General features: G+C 36.9%; 1 protein-coding gene across 1 annotated transcript in view; it reads right to left on the minus strand.

Annotated features, from left to right (window-relative positions):
* Dcc (DCC netrin 1 receptor) overlaps positions 1-20991 on the minus strand; it is a 1118465-nt gene that overhangs the window by 297047 nt on the left and 800427 nt on the right. Inside the window, exon 9 of the mRNA XM_051163583.1 lies at positions 13088-13242. Coding sequence (XP_051019540.1) covers positions 13088-13242 — 155 coding nt within the window. The remainder of the gene's footprint in view (positions 1-13087; positions 13243-20991) is intronic.

Genomic DNA, 20991 nt, shown 5'->3' on the forward strand with positions numbered 1-20991 from the left:
GTCAGTGCCATCATTATGAATAAGCAAGGAAGATACAGTTAATTCTATTAGGACAATTAGACAGCTTTCTGATGGGAATATGGAGACTGATTAAATATTTTAAAGAGAAAAGCAAAAATATTATATGAACAAGGAATTATATGTACATAAAGCAAATCATATTCCAAGTTAATAGTTAATTAAGCTGTTAAATTTAAATACCCAAAGAGTGAATGATGTGCCAAAAGCATTATGTTGTCATTTGTACTTAAATACTATGTTTTGTCATACATTAGAGTATTGGAAGTACCAACAAATGCATTTCAAGTAATCCTAATCTTTTTTAAAAAAACAAGTTGATTAAACCCCAAGAAAAAAATAAAATAGTAATTTATTTCACTGCAAATCACTAGTAAAACTTAACTAAAGATTACAAAATATGTGTCCAATATGCTCCTCTAACATAAGAGCTAGCATATTTCACCAGGATATTATGATTCCCATAACATGAGGCATATATATATATATATATATATATATATATATATATATATATATATATATATGATTTCTAGACCAACTCTTCACAATGGTGAATTAATGATAACTGTTATGTCCTTAAAGTGTAATTTTTAAATGAAATTACTTTTGATTTTCCTTCAAAATTGTCTCATTTCCTTTTAGTTTGTATACACACAGCTCCGTGGTATGAGTAATATGGTAGATTCAAACCCAAGCTTGAAGGCCATTAGTTTTGTCTTTTTTAAATCTGTCAAAACTGTTCAGGCCCCAGTGTGAGCCAGAATTCTAGCTCAGACACTGTTTTCAAAGTAGAAGAATTTATCCCAGCAAAATTCAGAAGATAATGGTACATAATTGTTGTACAAGATCATAAGTCTTGAAGCACAGATGTTCATATTGATATCTGGGAGGAAACATTGATGGAAAGACCTTATGTTTATGTGAAAATTTTACATATGCATATATTGTGTTTGGATCAAATTCATCCCATTCCCTCCTCTCCAATTCCTCCCCTCTCCTCTCCACCATAAAAACCCATTCTGTTCTTCATGTCTACAGGACAGCCTGGAGCAGTGTGGATGTGGAACCTCATATTCTGGTATGGGTACACTCTAAGGAGTCTCCCTGACCAAAACAAAGCAAAGCAAAACAAAACAAAATAAACAAAACAAAAAAACAAAAAAACTGAGCTCCTTCTCCCAGCAACCATCATTGGTCAATAGATGCTCAGGCAGATGGGACTTTAAGAACCACCTGCCTTCCTCCATCCAGTCATTATTGTAACCCAAAGAGTTCACAGATGTATAAGGCTGTTAATGTCTTTTCCTTTTGGCAGTATGGATAGCACCTTCTCAGACAAGGAATCGACCTTGGAGGTAGGTAGGGCAGACACTTCCAAATCAGAACAAGCTTGGTTTTTCCACGTCCCACGAATGACAGAGGTGGTGCTGTCTTCAGTGACAGGAGTTTAACATCCAGTTCTAGATGGCACCCATGAGCAATAGCAATTGCCTGTGGCATCTTTTTTTGTGTTTGGAATTATGATACAGCACTGAACAACTTGAAAACAGGCACTAGGCATTGTTGTTAATAGATTTTTGTGTGTGGGTGAGGCATTGCCCACTGGTGCAGAATACATCAATTCTATTGCACATGTGTGATGAGTGAAAACCTGAGTGTTTGGTCTCTGACAGTACCGGTCTAGCTGGCACTGTCAGCAGGGTCTGTATTAAGCCCGCTGTGCTCACTTCCAAGTTTTGTTACCAGTTTACTTTTCCGTCCTTAATGCTCATGAAGTACTAGGTCCAACAGATCTTGAAGGAGGAGAGTTTATGGAGATAAAATGTCAAGAGCACATCAGTTGTACTTTAAAGACAATGGAGATGTCATAATATCAACATTCTTTTTCTCGGTCATTTGTTTTGTTGTTGGTTTTCTTGAAAGTCAAAAAGTGAGCATATTATAAAATGTAAAAGCCAGCATATTCACTCATTTTTAAAAATTCCTGAGAAGATGTCAGATTGATTTCCAGAGTATATATACAAGTTTGCATTCCCACCCGCAATGCAGGAGTGTTCCTCTTTCTCCACATCCTTACCAGCATGTGCCGTCACTTCAGTCTTGAACTTAGATATGCTTTCTGATGGGTGTAAGATGGAACCTCAGAGTCATTTCACTTTGCATTTCCCTGATGACTAATGACGCTGAGCACTTCTTCCTTCCTTCCTTCCTTCCTTCCTTCCTTCCTTCCTTCCTTCCTTCCTTTATTCCTTCACTTTATATCCTGGTCATAGACCCATCCCTCTTTTCCTCCCAGTACCACCCTTCCTCCCTCTCCCCTACTCCTTACCCTATTCCTCAGACTAGGGCCCCCCTTTCCATCCACCCCAGCTCATAAAGCTGCATCAGGACTGAGCATGTCCTCTTCCCATGTGGCCAAGCAGGCTTCTGTAATGCAGTAATAGTGACTGCCAGCCCATTAGACTTCTGCCTCCAGTTTAATGAACATAGGCAAAATGCACATCAGAGAGCAGGCTGGCTCTCAGCTAACACTTGCGTTGGCACTGACCTGACGCTTTTGGATGGAATCCTTGCAAAATCTTGGCAACTGGGAAACTGGGCTATGGATCCGAAACCTGCGTTTAGTCAATTCTTTCTGGTGTTGGCCACACCAAATTACACCTTACAGGTCTGACAGCAATGTTTGTGAAAGCAAAGCTTTCCCATGACTGGCAAGTATTTGAACAGATGTTCACAGTGCTGTGCTTATGGCTGCAGCATATCCATAAGGGACAGGTGAGGGTACAGCTTCAATAGGTTACTATATAAAAATTCTTCATGTTTTTTGAAGTACAGTACTGATTTTCTTCACACCAATGTAGAAGCCAAATGTTGCATTTCACTGGCCATTAGCCTGACTACATGTAGCGTTTTATTTGTTTTCATGGTCAAAGTTTTTAGTAATTTCTTTGACCTCATAGTCTGAATAAATTAACATTATTTTCACATACTTAACAGTTGAATCTATCAAGTTAAAAGTATCCACATTTCTTAAGTTTATGCTTCCTCTCCCTATTCCCCTTCCAAATTGGCTTTCCCCCTCAGTTTTCAAATTTCAATAATTCTTATATGTACTAAAGACCAAGACCTAGAATTAAGCCCTAGTGCTATTTTTTTCTCCCATCCCACATCCAGCAACATGCCGTGTTCCTTTCCCACAAAGAAATCTTGAGTCCTGTCAATTTTTCGCTTCCATTACTGTGGAACCTTAAATTATCTCCAGGATTACATTTAATCTTGAGAGTTACAATAGTCTCTCTTGCCCAGATGCTCCTCCCAGGGCTGGGGGCTGTGGGGGTTAAAGCGTTACTCCAAGTAGAAATTTCCATCTCCCATATCCCTTGTACCATGATCCCTCCTCCCATGGTTCAGCCCAGACACATTTAGTTCTTCCTCCTCAGGATACTGGAAAATCTTTTTGGCTATGTCCACGATTACCTCCTGGGACCAGAGCTTTGCCAGCACCACTCCAGATTCACCAAGGCATTTTCCTATCATCCTGTGTCAGATTGGCTGTCCTTTCTCAAATTTTTCCTAAATCTGTGTGTCCTGAAGAAGCCTTGTCACTCATTAGGCTTTTAAATGTTTCTTTGTTGTCCCTCTCCACCACTGCATTAAAGACCCTACAAGGATACACACTTTGTTGTTAACAATTTGCTAAATTACTAGTTCCAAGAAATAGAGTGGAGCTAACTAGGCATAAAAATGATTATCTACTGAATGAGTGAATGAATGAATCAATGATTCAATGAATGAATGTCAGGCTAAGGTTCCAACTAATATAAAGAATAAAGGCAAAGGCTTATTATGCAGGCAGAAAGTCATGGCCATGATGAATTTGCCAGGAGGAGAACACTGTGCTTAGAGCTATTCAATGGAAAAATCTTAAAGAAAAAGTAGAAGAGACTTAAAACATCCCAAAGAAGTAGGGAAACATTTGATATTACCATGATCATGTGAACAGTTAGAGTCAAGTGATAGACTAATAGAATATTACAACAATAACAACACTGTGGGCTGGCAACTTGATGGAAGCAGGACACGTATTTCAGCCATCACAACTGTCATGTGAGACAATGCCATTTGAAAAGTTTTCTTTTACTCCTAATGTATAGCTACAAGATTGATGCTCTCTTTATTTTGCATAGGAAGGGGCTGACTTACAAAATCAGACTTGCACCAGTTACAGAGTAGACGAAGGAGGCAGAATTAGAGCCCGGCTGGCCAGTGAGCCATCATGTAGAAACAAGTTTCATTATGTTTCCACTCAGGACACTTTCACTTCAGATTACAGATTTAAATAAGGTCACCATCAATGATTTCTGGCATTGGCTGTGGTCTCACAATTCAATGGCCCAACTTCCAGATCCAGATGGTAATATATATATATATATATATATATATATATATATATATATATATATATATATATATATATATATTTTTTTTTTTTTTTTTTTTTTTTTTTTTTTTTTTGATCATTGACTTCTGGGAACTAATGGCAACCATTTAACTTGCATTTTAACACCTATGGCAATATGGAATAATTGTCTTCACCTTAAAATCTCTCAATTTCAAACCAAGGCAATTCCCCTGCCTGTAAAATGTTCTTTGATCAGAAACTGTGTTCCCATATAACTGATTATATCTACTTTTTGCCCCCTGGCAGGGGAGATTGTGCTAAAATGAAAAGAGCTTCCATGAAATAGGAATCACTTGTGCCTATGACTGTCTCTGCCAGACATTAACCTCCAATATAGGTGCATTAAATTTATTAAAGTAATAAAATGCAAGAGTTTTAAAGAACAATCATTCATCACACTATTGATTTGGGGAATAACATTTACAATCTACCACTTCTATAGCCGTCAGAATAGAATCCTCATTTAAAGGCATCTGTAGAGAAGTGATGTAAAAGTGTGCTCTATTTAGTTTTGATAGGCTCTTATATCAAGTCAGTCGTAATTTTTCCCTTCATTTCCCTCTTCTCTTCTTTTCTCTCTCCTTTTTGGTCTTCCTCTTCTCTCCCTTTCCTTCCCTTAAAGTTTCAGCTAAAGAAACAATCAAAAAGCCTAAGAGGATTCCCATAGGAGAGAAGACAATCTTTGGTATCTCACAGCAAATTAATATACATTGTATGTATATAATTAAAAAAGAATATTTCAGACTGTCCTCAAACTTATGATCTTCTTGCATCAGTTTTCTGATTGCTGGGAATACAGGTGTGTGCCACCATATTGGGCACATGTGCTAAAATATTCCAAAATAAGTAATAGTAAAAAGCTATCATGTTTTGTGCATAAAGCTACTAATAAATTATACTGATTTTGTACTAGTCCTTGGAATAATAGCTTTATATTGAAAAGAATAAATAAATCCTATCACCAATCATGATATTCACATCTTTATTTTACAAATATGTTGTCACCGATAATCTAACACTAACTTCTTTGATGTTTCTACATTTTTGTGTCCTTTTTTTCTATTCCAGAATTCATGCTGAGACCACCCTAAAGACAACAGTATTATGATGTGTAGCACTTGAGGACAAAGCTTTGGCTCAGCCATCATTAAGAGATTAGCATCTTTTATAAGAACTAAAGTAAAACATGTCAGTGACACCCCTCCCTCCTTAGCCCTGATCTTTTTTCAGTCCTACAATGAGAGGACACATTTTGTTTCTTATGGAGACTGTGATAAAAACCTTCATCTCGGAACAGAGACTAGATCTCAGAGACTAGAGACATCAAGCCTTAGTTTTGAACTTTCCACCTTCCTGAACTGTGAGAAATGCATTGCCCTGAAAATTACTCAGCTACAGTTATTTTGCTTCAGCAGCAGAGATTGAAATATAAAATACCTTGGTTTTCTTAATAAATTATTCTCTATCCTAAGAACTTTATAGAAGTCTTGAGACATTGATTTTTATTCTCTATAGATAAAAGTGCTCTTGCAACTAGGAAGCACATTCATATGAATGTGTTTAGATGTAGTCTATAGTAGTTACATTTCCGTACATTTAAAGCAGTGGGAGCTTCTATTAGAGTCATGGAGCCTTGAGAATGGGTGTGACGCCTTGACTGGCATCTCTCTCCTCATTTACTGATAAATGATTTAGACTGGTACCACGTGAGAGGAAACCTACAGTCAAGGAAATGTGCTCTATGCTCTCCAGTATAGAGATGCTGGTTAAAAAGATAGTAGTTTAATTTTGATTCCTAACTTGATTTGATATTTAGGTACTATTGATAAATTGGAGTGTAGCTGTTGTGACTAATAAAATGATTCTTATTTCATTGCAGTTAAATATCCGTAGACACATGGTACAGAAGGTTAGCCTACTCCACAGTGCAGGTCTAGGATTTAGCATAAAATATTTATTGTTAGTTAGATAAAGACTGTGAATTGCATTGCTTTGGACTCCTTTAATGATGATTAAACACTCCATCCCTTTAAAATTACTGCTAATATTCTACTAATATTTGACATCAGAAAAATCATATCACACTTAATTGACAATTAAATCCAAACCAGTATCTTATGCCTTTTGTCACTAAGAATGTTTAGCCATAAGGTCCTACCTTTTATGGTCCTAATATTTGAAAATATGCTTTGCATTGAGAGACTTTTTTATGTTTCAATGTCTGCTGGCTTCTAAAAGACACCAACTAGCCATTCTTGTCTGCTTCTTCCCACTCTTTCTGTCTAGGCTTGTGTGTGGGCCACCATCAACTGGCTAGTCATCAACTTCCATCATAATTATTCAGAATATTCACTCAAGTCACTTTACACTTGAGATAATGATTATTGGAAAACAGGCCACGTCATTAAAGAAATGATGTGGACACAACTACAATAAAGATGACATATTTAATACACAAAATCATGAAGAAACATAACTTGTATCCCTCATCTCAATCACACAAACAGTACAAATATTATTCTATTGATATCTTCTAATCAATCAAATATAAAGTAACAATGTGGTACCCAACTTATGAGATAATATATTATTTTTAGATCCTAAGATTTAAACTTATTTAGGGACACGCAATAGGCAAAATTAGAGGATACATCTTTGTGATGTTCTGAAATGTTAAGGATTGACCAATGTGTGTGTGTGTGTGTGTGTGGAAGGAATGAAGTATATAAAAATACTGTTACATAGTAATGAGAGACTTGTTACATAGTAATTGAACTACTCCTAAACTATAGCTCTCTACTAGCCTTACCTATTGAGGTGATTACAGGTGTGAGTACATTGCTTGTTCTACTGTGTTGGACAGTTGGTATTGTGCTCATATCTGACCTTCATCTTGATGAAATTAGGAGACTTCTGACTATTGAATGTCTAATAGATGGCAGAAAAGACCTAGAAACTTTCCTACCATTACGTTTCACCTTCATAGTCCATGAAAATGCGAAATAAATAATACTTAATTTTATAGACTTCAGGAAACTAAGTCTCAACAATTAAGGCCCCTAGGATGCATGTACTGATATTCGCTGTTCTTATCATAGCTACCATGTAAGTAGAAGCATGCTATAGTTAAAAAAATTGAAGGAAAAAATGTACCTATTGTCATATGTATGTTATGTAATTGTAAGTTGCTCAACTTGCGAGGTTCATTTCACTGTGTTTTCATGTAAAGAACACAGTAGACTTAAGAACATTACTTAGAATTATTAACTACAAAAGAATTTTGCAGACAAATGCCTTGTGGCCCAGCAAACAGTATTTGTATTGCAACTTAGGCTCTCAAGCCTGTGTGTGGTCCATTTTTAACATCCTTTATGATTAAACTGCCTTAACAGCATTCTATGGGTCCCCCACATAATAATTCAAAATTTCACCACATGTGGTATAAAAAGATTAGACATGTCTTAGACAGGCAGGGACTTAAATCCTGCCTGATAATACTGTGGAGAAATTACACACCACAAAAGCAAGGGAGAAAGGGCAAAGGTTTAGCAAGAGGAAGATATAATCAGAGGACACATGCCTTCGTATAAATCAGGCTTTTCTGTTCCAGGCTATTATTTTATAAACTCAATCTTCGACTGTTGGTCTCTCTAACAGATTATTGCAGAATGCACACACTTGTAGGAAGAGTTGTTGATTTATAGTTCAGACATATTTGCATCAGGTTGTATTCCTTGAAAATACAGTTTTCCTTATGGAACTAATTACTCAAATAAAGTGAAAACCTGGACATTAAACTTGTATAAAAGCTGTGCAATGTCAGTATACAATTACTACATCACATCTGGGAAACCAGCAGTAAAAGCAGCAACTAAATATAAACCCAGATGATATCTGCTTTCAAAAGATAAAATGTTTCTGTTACGGAAATTATTGGCAAAATTTCTCTTCTTACATCTCTTAATGGGAGTAGAGAGACGTGACCTCTTGGATATGGCATCTTCCTCACCATTTTGTGTGTTATTAAGTAATCTTAGTGATGTTATTATATTGCTAAACTGGCTCTTACTTAATTGTCTATTAGCAATGATACTGTAATTTATCATAATGTCTATAATAAATGTAACACACGAGCTGCAGAGTACTCAGTATATATGAGTTGATGGATGTAGTTTAGTGTCTGCTTTCCTGTTGACAAAGGCTGAATTGCTCCTATCTACCCATCTACTGAGGAAAAGATGAATAAGTCAATGAAAACTCTCAGGAAACAGAATCAAGTCATAGTGCAATACACAATGCTGTCAAATGAAGTGGTCTTTAGTCCATACTACAAAAGAGCAGAATTGAATTGCTGTAAATAAAGACCAAAATTGAAGTGATTCCTAATGTCCTTATTGTTCTTAGTGAAAAGATATTCAAGGCTGAAATGTGCTTCCAGAGAACATTTTCATTATTTTGAGAAAAAAAATTCTTTACATTTTACCCTATCATCAATCAGCAACATTCGATTGGACACTTGTTTAATTGCTTCATCATAGTTTGTGCCAGCTGTTAAGTAAAATAAATATTTATAGGAGTTACCATCTGGTTTATTTATTTGTTTGTGTATTTGTTTGTTTTTTCAGAACCAAATGGAATCCACGTGTTTGGGCATGCTAATTCAGTTCTCAAACACGGAACTATTTATAGGGCCAGCTTCATTCTGTTCTTTTCTGAATGGGCATGAATGAATGTTACAGAAGGGATGATGTTAGTGCTGGTGTAACACTGATCTGAGGAGGAGGAGAAGGTGAGTGTAAAATGATTAAGCATTAAAAATGCTCAAGACATGACACATAGCTCTACTTGTGCTCTGTTTAACAACTTCCTGTAAGTTCTCTTACTGGGGAGGTTTCACTGTTAAGTATTTGTGTTTTTAACATTCTCAGTAGGTACTGTTAATAAGTTGTATTCATGTTCCTTCATAAGTGCTTTAAATGGTCTGGGACAGTATTAGACACAGTGGCTATTCACAAAATATAATTTTACATTTTATGTCACTATTTGCATCTGCTACAGTTAAGGATGTTTGTGGACACACATAGTTACTTATCTTAATTTAAAGTAATTGTCATATATAAAATGGCACACCAGGTACCACAAGTAAGTTACCGTTAGCAGTCATAGTCAAATGTGCTTTGTTTTCATGATTTTAAACCATTAGTGCTTATACAAAGCATAAGATAAAAGACAAAAATAACCAGCAACAATAACCAAAGACAAAAGCAAAACCAAAAAACCCACCTGACTTTAAATTAGGAATGTTCAAAAGAATTTTGTTGAGGAAAGGAAAAAATGGTGCCCATGGCTAGAAAGCCAGGCAGACCTCCCATATTTATCAGAAATATAAAATAATTATGACCAGTTAGACTTCAATAGTTTATGAAAATATTTCTATAAGTTGGATTATATATGAATAATTCAGCTATTCCTCAGAAATATACTTTAAAAGGAAATATAAACATATTGAGATTTCAAAATTAGAATAATTGGTAAGCACTTTCTATTAATAATTCCAAGGTATTTTTATAGGTAGAATGCTTAAAATGAAGGGTACTACACACACATATATGTACATATATATGTATATGCTTGGGAGAGTAGGATATTAAATATTAATATATTATGTACTTATGAGTATATATTACATATATATGTTAAGTTCTAAGTATGACACAAGTAATTATTGACTCTAACTTTTAAAGTTTGTGTCAAATAAGGTAGAACATGTTTTGTCAAGACTAGGTTTGGGCAAGTGAATTTATCTTATGTTCCTTTACATATTATGCGGTGTTTGAAAAATAATTTCAAACAATTGTTCAGTCTATACTTAAACTCATGATCATCCTCCTGCCTCAGCTTCTTCCTAAGTGATGGAATCACAGACATGAACTGCAAACCCAGCCATAGATTTTTTATAACATGGTGGAAGTATAGATACAGCAGATATTTAAAGTATAGTTAATATAGTATATATAATATATATGCTTGAGTTATGGCTTTAATCAACTGCATTGATTAAAAATACTAAATATTCATAAAAGCATTCAATTCTATATATGTTAACTATAGTGGTTTTAATGACAATGACCCCCAGAGGCTTGCTATGTTTTATTGCTTCCTTGCTAGTTGGCGGAACTGTTTAGGAAGGGCTAGGAGGTGTGAGTGTGCTTGTGTTGAAGGATATGAGGCCTGTTGGGGGAGATGTGACCTATTGGAGAAGGTGTGACCTGACTGGAGAGGTGTGAGTTGGAGGAGGTGTGTCATTAGAGGAAGCCATTGATGTTTTAAAAGCCCAGGCCAGTCCCAGTGTCTTTCTCTCTGCCTGCAGCCTTTGGAAAAGTGTGTGAAGCTCTCCGTTACTGCTCCAGCCCCATCCTGTCTGCTTGATGATGATCGGATGATCATAGACCAACCTTCTAACACTTTAAGTAAGCTCCCATTTAAATACTTTCTTTTATAACAGTTGCCTTGGTCAGCATGTCTCTTCACTGCAATAGAACAGTAGCTAAGACATGAAGTATAAAGGAATAAGTCAATGAAGAAACTGATGACTCAAAGATGCTAATAACGTGACTTGGAAATGATTATTTTTTACTTTATTTGTTTGAGGCATAATCTTACTATGTAGCAAGATAGCCTCAAATTCATGGTGCTCCTGCATCAGTCTTCCAAATACAGGAAATCACAGGTGTGTGCTACCACATCGGTTTTACCTAGCTACTTCAAATGTCATTACATTTATCTATTTATGTTTATATATGCATGTGGCAGTTGTATAGTGCCTGTAGGTGGACATAAGTATATCACAGCATAAGCAACAGTGGAGGTCATGAGACTACTTATAGGTGCCAGTTCTCTCCGACTACCATGTGAGTACTTGGGATAGAACTCAGATTATCAGACTTGACGTCAGTGCCCTCAGCGGCTAAGCCATTACCATGGCCCTTTGTGTAGTGACTTATATTAATGAAACAACATAACATTCTTGGGTACAAAATTCTGGGAGCAATGCAAGCTTTTTGGGTACATGGCCAGAGAGATTGTGTGGCCTCTGTTTTAAAATGTCTCTGTGGAGATGATGGCTGTAGTTGTCCCTAACTAGTTTAAAAATGTCAATAAAAAGCCACCATGTTTTCATTTCCCCATTATCCTATCATTCATCTCCCTGACTCTCCTCAGGATCCTCTGTCCCTTACTCTTTGTTGGAAATGTATATGTCACAATACTTTTGATGTTACTATCTGGAATATTGTTTTCATAAGGCAAATATTTGCATGAATATCAAGGCTTATTCACTTTTCCTTTCATGGATGACTATCCTAGATTGTCTTTGTAACAAAGGCTCTCAGGAAGAAAGGCTGTGGCTCTTTCCAATGGTCAAACATCTACAAGGATTCTGATACTTCAGTCGATGCTCTTTCATCTTCACATAGTGACATCACAGTCCCTAGGAGGTCACCCACCTCAACGACTGATTTTTGACTTTCTATTTTTGGCCTTTTCATGACATGATTTCTCTATGTAGCCTTGGCTGTCCTGGAACTCACTCTCTAGACCAGGCTGGTCTCCAACTCACAGAGATCCACCTGCCTCTGCCTCTCAAGTGCTGGGATTAAAGGAGTGCACTACCCCTGCCCATCAAAGATTGATTTTTTTCCTTAACCAATACTAGTTGAAGTGTTCTAAATTGTATGCCATCTTTTTATAAAAGCATGTCAAATTATGTTTAAGTTAAATAGAAATTTAAAAAATAGGAACATAAATACCACTGACTTAGTATTATTGATTGGGAAGGAGGAGATGGAATCCAGTATGTGATGTAATGATCTTTATTATAAGTATTCCGCCAGTGGAGATAACCTTTATATTATAATGTTTTCATTAAGTGCAAGCTGACAAAATGCTGGTCAGTAATTCTTCTCCTAAAGCAGTCTGGAAAATGTATAGGTAAACTTAACAAAACAGAGGAATGTTTCAGTTTGGGACTCTTAAAATAGAAAGCATTAAGTTGCTAGAGTGTTCAGATACTTTACTCTGTGATATTTTATCAAGGATCTAATATTATAAGGATTAGATTTAGAGGATGGTAGCAAATAGGCACAACTGCCCTTATTTCCAATGTTTCAGTTCAGCTTCTGGGAGCTCATTGAGGATACTTAGTGCATGTTTAGGTTTTTAATAGGATCCTGAGATTACAAGTTCCATGCCATTAGGTTTTTCAAATATTAGACTCTTCATAAAATATAACAAGTATATGGAAAAATTAATGGAAGAAGATGATGATGAAATAGTATTAGGGAGGGTAAGCTGCTTCTTAGAAGATAAGCATTGTGTACTACCAGGAAGGATTGTGCCTTTTTAGTTCATAATTCCCTATTATGGTTTGAGTAAGGTCACAGTCTCATTAAAATTTTAGTTTACTTTTAAAGGAGATCAAGTTAAATGTGTTGCTAAAAGATCTGCTTTCAACATTGTCACTTCAAAGAGTTCTGTGAAAGGATGCAAGGATATGGTATATGAATATAAATGCCTTTAAAATCGCCCTTCCATTTTCATACTCACACTCAGGCTGAGTGGCCACCTTGATGGGTTGAGAACTCTCCCCTGGTCCCCACTCATTGTAGGCAACAACTCTGAAGGTGTACATGGCTTCTGGTTTCAAGTTTCCCACAGTAAGCTGAAGGGACCCGGGCTGGGTTGTATTCAAAGCTCGCTCCCTAGGAAATCAAGTTGAAGAGAAATATTATCTTAACATGAAAGCATTAGCCCAAACTTTGTTTGGTATACAGGGGTAATAAGCCACCAGAAGGTTGCTTACTCATTTAATGTTGACTCTGGGATAAAACTCAAAACTTAAATGAATGGAAAGGGCCCATGAGAAGACATTGCAAAATTTGAAAGAGTTTAAAACATTATTCTCATTGCAACTTGCAAATTAAAGCTGATTACTTGACATTTTGGAATATAAAATTCAAAAATGATGACAAGAAAAGAGCAAATAAAATAAAAAGAAATATCTGCAATTTAGACAGGAAGACACATTTTCCAAAATCCAGCTAATGAGAGAAGTCAAGGTTTAAATTACTCCACAATTTGGTGTTTGTTAGTATCATTAACTAATTCATTAATACATTTTTGGTGGGAAAACAAAATTCAGACAACAATAATTTTTATGTGAGAAATTATGGCTCCAATGGTTACTTTAGATTCAGTTATAGGAAGATATGACATTTATGTCTTTGTTAAAATAATGATAGTACACATATGTTTTTTTGCCTTGTATTTCAAACTATATCTACATGTATTCAATCTGTTTACCAACAAAGACATTTCCCCTGTTGAAAAGAAAAAGAATCTGTAGAGCATAGTGGGATTTATAGCACACACACACACACACACACACACACACACACACACACACACACACACACAAAAGGATGAAGAATTCTGTGGCTGGTAACACTAACATTCCATAAGAAGTAGTAAAATATCTTTAAAGAATGATTCTACCAGCCAAGGACAATACAGGAGGTAAACTTTAAACCCCTTCCCAGATCTAGCCAATGGTCAGAATATTCTCCACAGTTGAGTGGAGAGTGTGATATGACTTTCTCACGTACTATGGTGCCTCACATTTGACCATGTCCCCTGGAGGGGGAGACCTGGTGGCACTCAGAGGAAGGACAGCAAGTAGCCAAGAAGAGACTTGATACCCTATGAGAATATATAGGGGGAGGTAATCCCCCTCAGGAACAGTCATAGGGGAGGGGAATAATGGGAAAATGGGAGGGGGGAGGAATGGGAGGATACAAGGGATGGGATAAACATTGAGATGTAACAAGAATAAATTAATAAAAATAAAAAATAAAAAAAATAATAAAAACTGTTCATGGGTTTAAAAAAAAGAAAGAATGATTCTAGACCTTTTTCAAGTGTTCTCTGACCCTCAGTACTAACTGATTATGCAAAGATAAATAGATATTCTGAGACTATTGTACTGTATTATTCATTTTATTACTAGATAATGTTTTTATAACTTCTCACAGGGATTTTATGTACATGTTAATTTTGTTATTGAGTTTTGTCTTATTTTTGGTGCCATTTAAATTGACACTGATTTTTGCCTAATTACACACTAGATTTTTCAGATATTACTCACGGCAAAGCTTCCAAGGACATGAGTGGTGATTCCTGGGTTATCTACATTCATAATCTGATCCAGTAGAGACCAGTTAGCTCAACGTTAAAGCTAAAATTTCTTCCTCTTCTTCTCCTTTTTTAGTAACAACTAAATTTCCTAATTATAAAGTGAGCAAATTAAAAAAGAAGATAATTCTCAAAATAAATGCAAAGGAATAAAATTGTTTTGAAAATCTCCCAACTTCAGTCGACACTACAGAAGTGCAACTCAAAATCATAGTGTCATTGGTGCCAGTCACAAGACTATTATTAAAAAAAAAAAAAAACAAACAAAATAATATTGAGTGGATAGGACTATAAGTAAGACCCATGCAATCATTGGAGAAATATTATTTATAGATTTATCATATAGTTTAACTCAAAGTAAATGCTGTCAACCATCAATAGGTACCCACACTCCCATGTTCACTGCTGCACTCTTCACAATAGCTAAGATATGACAAACCTAGATGTCCATCATGGCTGGATTGTTAATCATGGGCATATATACACAAAACACAATATTCAGCAATAAGTGGGGAATGTAACATGTCTTCAGGAAAGTGGCTGGAACTGGAGATTATCTTTGGTAATATAAGCCAGATATAAAAAGGTAAACAGCATATGTTCTTACAAGCAGAATCTAAAAACAACAATAATAAAATTTTTATCTGACTGCAAAATACTGGAGATTAGGGAAGATGGAGTCAGGAGAATTAGAGGGAAACTGTCTAATGTCTATCGAAATATTACACAGGAGAAAGAGTGAATTCCAGTGTTTTAAAAGACAGCAGGGTGACCACAGTTCATAATATCCTAGAGTATATCTTATAGATAACTAAGAAGTGCTCAAAGCCTTAGTGATGGTTAGTTTCTATTGTCAACTCGTTACAACCTAGAGTCTTTCGGGTCCAGAAAACCTCAACCTGAGGAGTTGTTCCAACATGGTTGCCCTGTGGCTATGTCTGAGATATCCTCCTGATTGATGATTACTGTAAAAGGGTCCAGCCCACTGTGGGTGGCACATCCATAGTCAGGCTGGTCTGGACTATATAAGAAAGCTAGCTAGTCATGAGAGAGAGTGTGCCAGAAAAGAAGCCAGTCAGGAGAGTTTGACTTTAGTTTCACCTTCAGTTCCTGTCTGACTTCTGTCAAAGCTACCTGGCTTGGAAGTAGAGATGAATGAATCCTTTCGCTCTTCAAGTGACGGTGTTTATCACAGCATCCTACCTCTACCTCAAAACACAATCTAATGATAAAAGGAGAAGAAATATTCAACCTCCTTTTTTGATCAGTACACATTGTACTTACGTATTGAAATTTCACAACATACCTCATAAATATGCATGCTTATAATGTGTTAATCAAAAATGATAAGTCAGTTTTAAGAAGATAAAAAAGAATGCCAACAGCCTCTATTTGATCATTATACATTTTATACTTGCATCAAATTATCATAGGGTACTCCTGAAATATGTATATTTAAAATAAAAATAATCAATGCTGGAAAGAAAATGAAACCAGATTCCATGTCCTGTGTACAGGTTGCTAATGTGAAGCACATAAGTGTGACTACTTTTTATTCTATTTCCTTTCTTGACTATGTAGGCTTTGTTACTTTGTGCTTTGTGAGTCTTTTGGAATAGACAGGATTGCTTAATCACCATTCCTTTACAGAGATATAAATGAGATTCAGAGATATGTTTCCCCTGAAGGATTCACAGCTAAAGGGAGTGACATTTGGAGGTCCATCTTCTCAGAGCAGTATCAGGGAAACAAGGAGCTTATTTGGGTCTTGGTTACTTTTGCTAGGATACTTTATGTCTTAAAGGCAAAAAAATGGAACAATGGGCATTTGGAAACCATTGTGAGAGTGGATTTGTCTCTCGTATACTGAAAATCATCCTATAGTATTTATTCTAGATCTTCAAATAACTTAGTTGCCATCAAAGGTGAGACCCACACTGTATATATCTTGGCTATCAGTAGAGAAAGAAAGCTTTCACTACGGACTTTATTCTATAACTACTAAGTCATTTGAATAAACCAAGTATTATTTAAATCGTGTAGGCACAGTCTTGAAATAGGCTTCTTCAAATTGATAGTTTAAAAAGTGGCTACGAGGGCCTGGAGACATGGGTAAGTGGTAAGAGTTCCTCCTGGTCCAGCATAGAACAAGAATATAAATCCCAGAACCCAAATCTGGCAGCTGGCAGATGCCTAAAACTCTAGCTCCAAGGGTTTCAGTGACACTTTCTGCCCTCTGTAGATACTGGTAAACACAGACACAGAGACATACACACACGCGCGCACACACACACACACACACACACACACACACACACACACACGAGAGCATGGCAGCATGAGAGAGAGAGACAGAGAGACAGAGAGAGAGAGAGGGAGAGAGAGAGGGGACAGAAAATCTGAAATTCTCAGTTACGTACAAAGAAATTTGAGGCAGGCATGGTGGCACACGCCTATAATCCTAGCACTCGGGAGGCAGAGGCAGGCAGATCGCTGTGAGTTTGAGGTCAACCTGGTCTACAAAGCAAGTCCAGGACAGCCAAGACTACACAGAGAGAGCCTGTCTCAAAAACAACAACAACAACAAAAAAAAAAACAAATAAACAAAAATAATCCCCCCAAAACAAAAACAAAAACAAAAAAACAAAACAAAGAAATCTGATACATTTTTGGAGAGAAATATTCAAATCTCTATAATGCCCATCAACATTTGACTGGCTCTCCAAAGCAGTAGTAGTCATACATAAATGCAAGATATGGTCACTGAAGCCCGGTCTGGTGCTAAACAACCTTTGTCCTCAGTACTTAGGAGAGCAAGTTCCAGGCCAGTGAGGACAATATAGGGAGATTCTGACTCACAGAATGAGATAAATGACACTTCACCACACATGGAGTGTTCAGAACGCAACCTCAAGTAATGTTCTTTTGATTTAATTGTCTCTAAAAGGCAGATAGGAACATCTCGCTTGCTATGCCAGCCTTTTGAGACATCTCTATGTCTGCTTCCTTGAACAAACGCTGATGTAACTGCATGGAAGACTCACAGTAGCTTAAGCTACTTAACTTAAAAGCTTACGGGCTTTTTTGAGCTTCATTTTGTTTCGAGACAACATCTTGCTATGGAGGAAATGCACTTAACATTCCAATTATATGTGTCACTTTTCAAAAATACGCTTAACATGCCAAAATAAAATCACAATAAAAAGTCAGACAGACCATGTAGATCTGTGCTGAACTGAATCTTGGATGGCTGTTTCTGTTTTTTCTTTGTTTTTATTTTTTATTTACCTGCTCCTCAGTTTCCTTAGGTGGCAAAATGGACACTATACACCAACAGTCTGAAAAAAGTAAATGAGTAAATTTGTTATGCCTCTGAGGCATAACATGGCACCTGACAAGAAATGTGGAGTCTTTTGTCTTACTACTATATGAAAAAAGCATCGCTGCCTCTTGAGAAGAAAGTCCTGTGTAGTTAGGAAGAGATGATGTACAGAAACTCTGCACATGTGCCTAACAAAAACCAAAAGGGTGATCAATGTTGTCTTCATGGTTAATACTCTTCTGAAAAGTGAATATTTAACAGACTGACATAGCTAAAGCTGCTAAACACATTCTGATAGTGAACACGATAAGGTTTCTAAGAGATGAGACCTTGCTGACAGACACCAAGAGGACCTATGTGTCCCTAAGGTCTATGCTACAGGCCTGCTGTCCAGTGACAGCTGTGGTTCCTATGAGTGTCTTTATCCCAAGTTTATGTATGAGGTTGATTTAGCTGAAGTTAGGGGAACAAATGGCCTGTAGCTCTAGAATTCATCCACCATATATTTACTTATAGAAACTCCAGAGAATGAGGAACGAAGCCTGCACCTTCTTGCTAGAACGTAACAGTGGAAAACTTGCCCTCTCTCTTACTGGGGACTTGGGGTAACAGTGGTTAGCTAACAAGAAGACTTTTTTTTTTTTCATAGACAGAGTTCATGTGATCTTCATAAGATTTCCTGGCAAATTGCTGTTCCAAAAACACACACTTTGACAAAGGGACAATAACTCTGTGTCTTTTAAGAAGTGTAGGAGTAAAGATGGAACAGAGATTGAGGGAATGGCAAACCAATGGCTGGCCCAAATTCAGACCCACCCTGCTATGGCTACAGACAGGAACCTAGCACAACTGTCTTCTGAGTGGCTTCATCCAATAGCTGATGAAAACAGATGCAGAGACCCACAGGCAAAGAATAGGGTGATCTCCAGCTGTGGAAGAATGGGATGAAGGATAGAGGGAGGCCAGGAGTCAAGGATACCACAAAAAGACCTACAGAGTCAACTAACATGGGCCCATGGGGGCTTACAGAGACTGAACCACCAGCCAAAGACTGGGACTAGATCCTCTACAAATATGTACCAGATGTGTGGATGTGCAGTCAATGTGCGGATCCCCTAACAATTGGAGTCTGGGCTGTCCCTGATACTGGATCCCTTTCCCCTATTGGGATGCCTTAGCAGGACCCAGTGGGATAGGGTGTGCTTAGTCCTGCCACAACTTGAGGTGCTAGGGTGGATTGATGCTCCTTGGGGCTTCCCCTTCTCTCAGATGAAGGAGAGGGAAGAATGGTAGGAGCAGAGTGTGAGAGTGGGACTGGGAGGAGAGGAGGGAGAAGTGTGGGATCAGGCTGCAAAGTAAGTAAGTAAGTAAGTAAGTAAGTAAGTAAGTAAGTAAGTAAATGGATAAGAGGCACGGGGGGGGGGGGGGGGGCAAGAATTGAATCTTCTTGCCAAACCGAGAGTGCTGCTGAGGTTAGGAAAGATGGATATATGGAAGAGACGCCTCCAGCTAAGACATATTAACTCTTTAAACATTGTTGCATTTGGAGACACAAACAAAGCAAGGTAACATGGAAAGCATTCTTAGGACATTTGCACCTACTAGACTTTGTAAGTAACAAAGACTTAGGTTCCTTTGATAATAGTTCCTGACGTTTCCAATACAAGCCTAGCTTCTTCTGGTGTTTTGTCTTTGTTATTGGCTTTCGTAGTTATTGCTATTTTCCATTGGTGATCTTATGCTATCTGTCAGCTCATACCCACAACTTTCACTCCTGTGCTTACCTTGTAGCTGATAAAAACTAATCTCCTAGAGACAGTCTAGACTCTCTCCCAGCCTTCTCACACTCCTCTGTGAATAGCCTACTTGTCCCACAAATCCACTTTCATTCTGTTGTCTCTTACTTTGCTTTCTTCTCATGTTTTGTACACTTGATGGGCCTGCAGTGACCATCTTTCAACTCCTATTTCTTTTTGGATTTGGCAAAATCTTGTTTCACATGAAATTCAATTAGGATCTGACTAAAAGGCAATTTCTTATCTATGTCCGACCATCTTCTCTCTTAGTTCCAGCAACATTAATCTGTGTCTCTCTGCATTGTCATTACTCTTGGTTAGTATTCTCAGCACAGCATATGTAACATATACTATAATGTATATCAATGCCCATGACTGTCTCATTGATTCAGCTGTGGATTGATTATTGAATAGAAGCCATATCACATCCATGCAGTCTTCACAATTGAAATACATACTTCCTTAGTGTAGGGAATAGCTAGGCCACTAAGATCCATAACTTTTAAGGGAGTACACAGATTATTTTGGGAAAAAATTTATCACATTCATAAATCTCTGCACACCCATTATTTTAGAAGTTCCTAGATATCTGTATTTAATTCCACATTGCACCCAATCTAATTGGGTCACATATTATTTCACCTTCCTGCGTTGTTGTACCCTGTACAAACCCGAGAGTAAGAGCTGTTCAAACAAGGCTGGCCAGTCTAACATTCTCTTAGGAACAAAACAGAGGATCCTTTTACAGCTGTGTCATTGTCTTTGTTGTCATTTTGTTTTGCTTTGTTTCCTGGCATTCTGTTAGGTGAATTCATAATTTGCATTTTTATGCTTCAGAGATAAATAAAGTTTGAAGATGAAACTTAAATCTGCTTTTAGATTTTTACTTGTAACTGAACAGTGATATAAATATATTCTGCTTTAGCTAAGTGTGCTGGGTGTTAACATTTAGTTATAATGGTTCAGCAACAAATGCTGTCATGAGGTGCCAAGTACCTAATTAGTTCCTTCTAGGAAGAAGAATTACATTAATTCCTTTGTAGTGAAGAAACTGTATTTTAATGAAATACTTTTAGCAGGTCCATGCCATCCACTTTATTTTCATTTTTGTTCCTCTAGTGAATGCAAGCAGTACAACAAGA

The sequence above is a fragment of the Acomys russatus genome, chromosome 20 (assembly GCF_903995435.1).
Source record: "Acomys russatus chromosome 20, mAcoRus1.1, whole genome shotgun sequence".
NCBI lineage: Eukaryota > Metazoa > Chordata > Mammalia > Rodentia > Muridae > Acomys > Acomys russatus.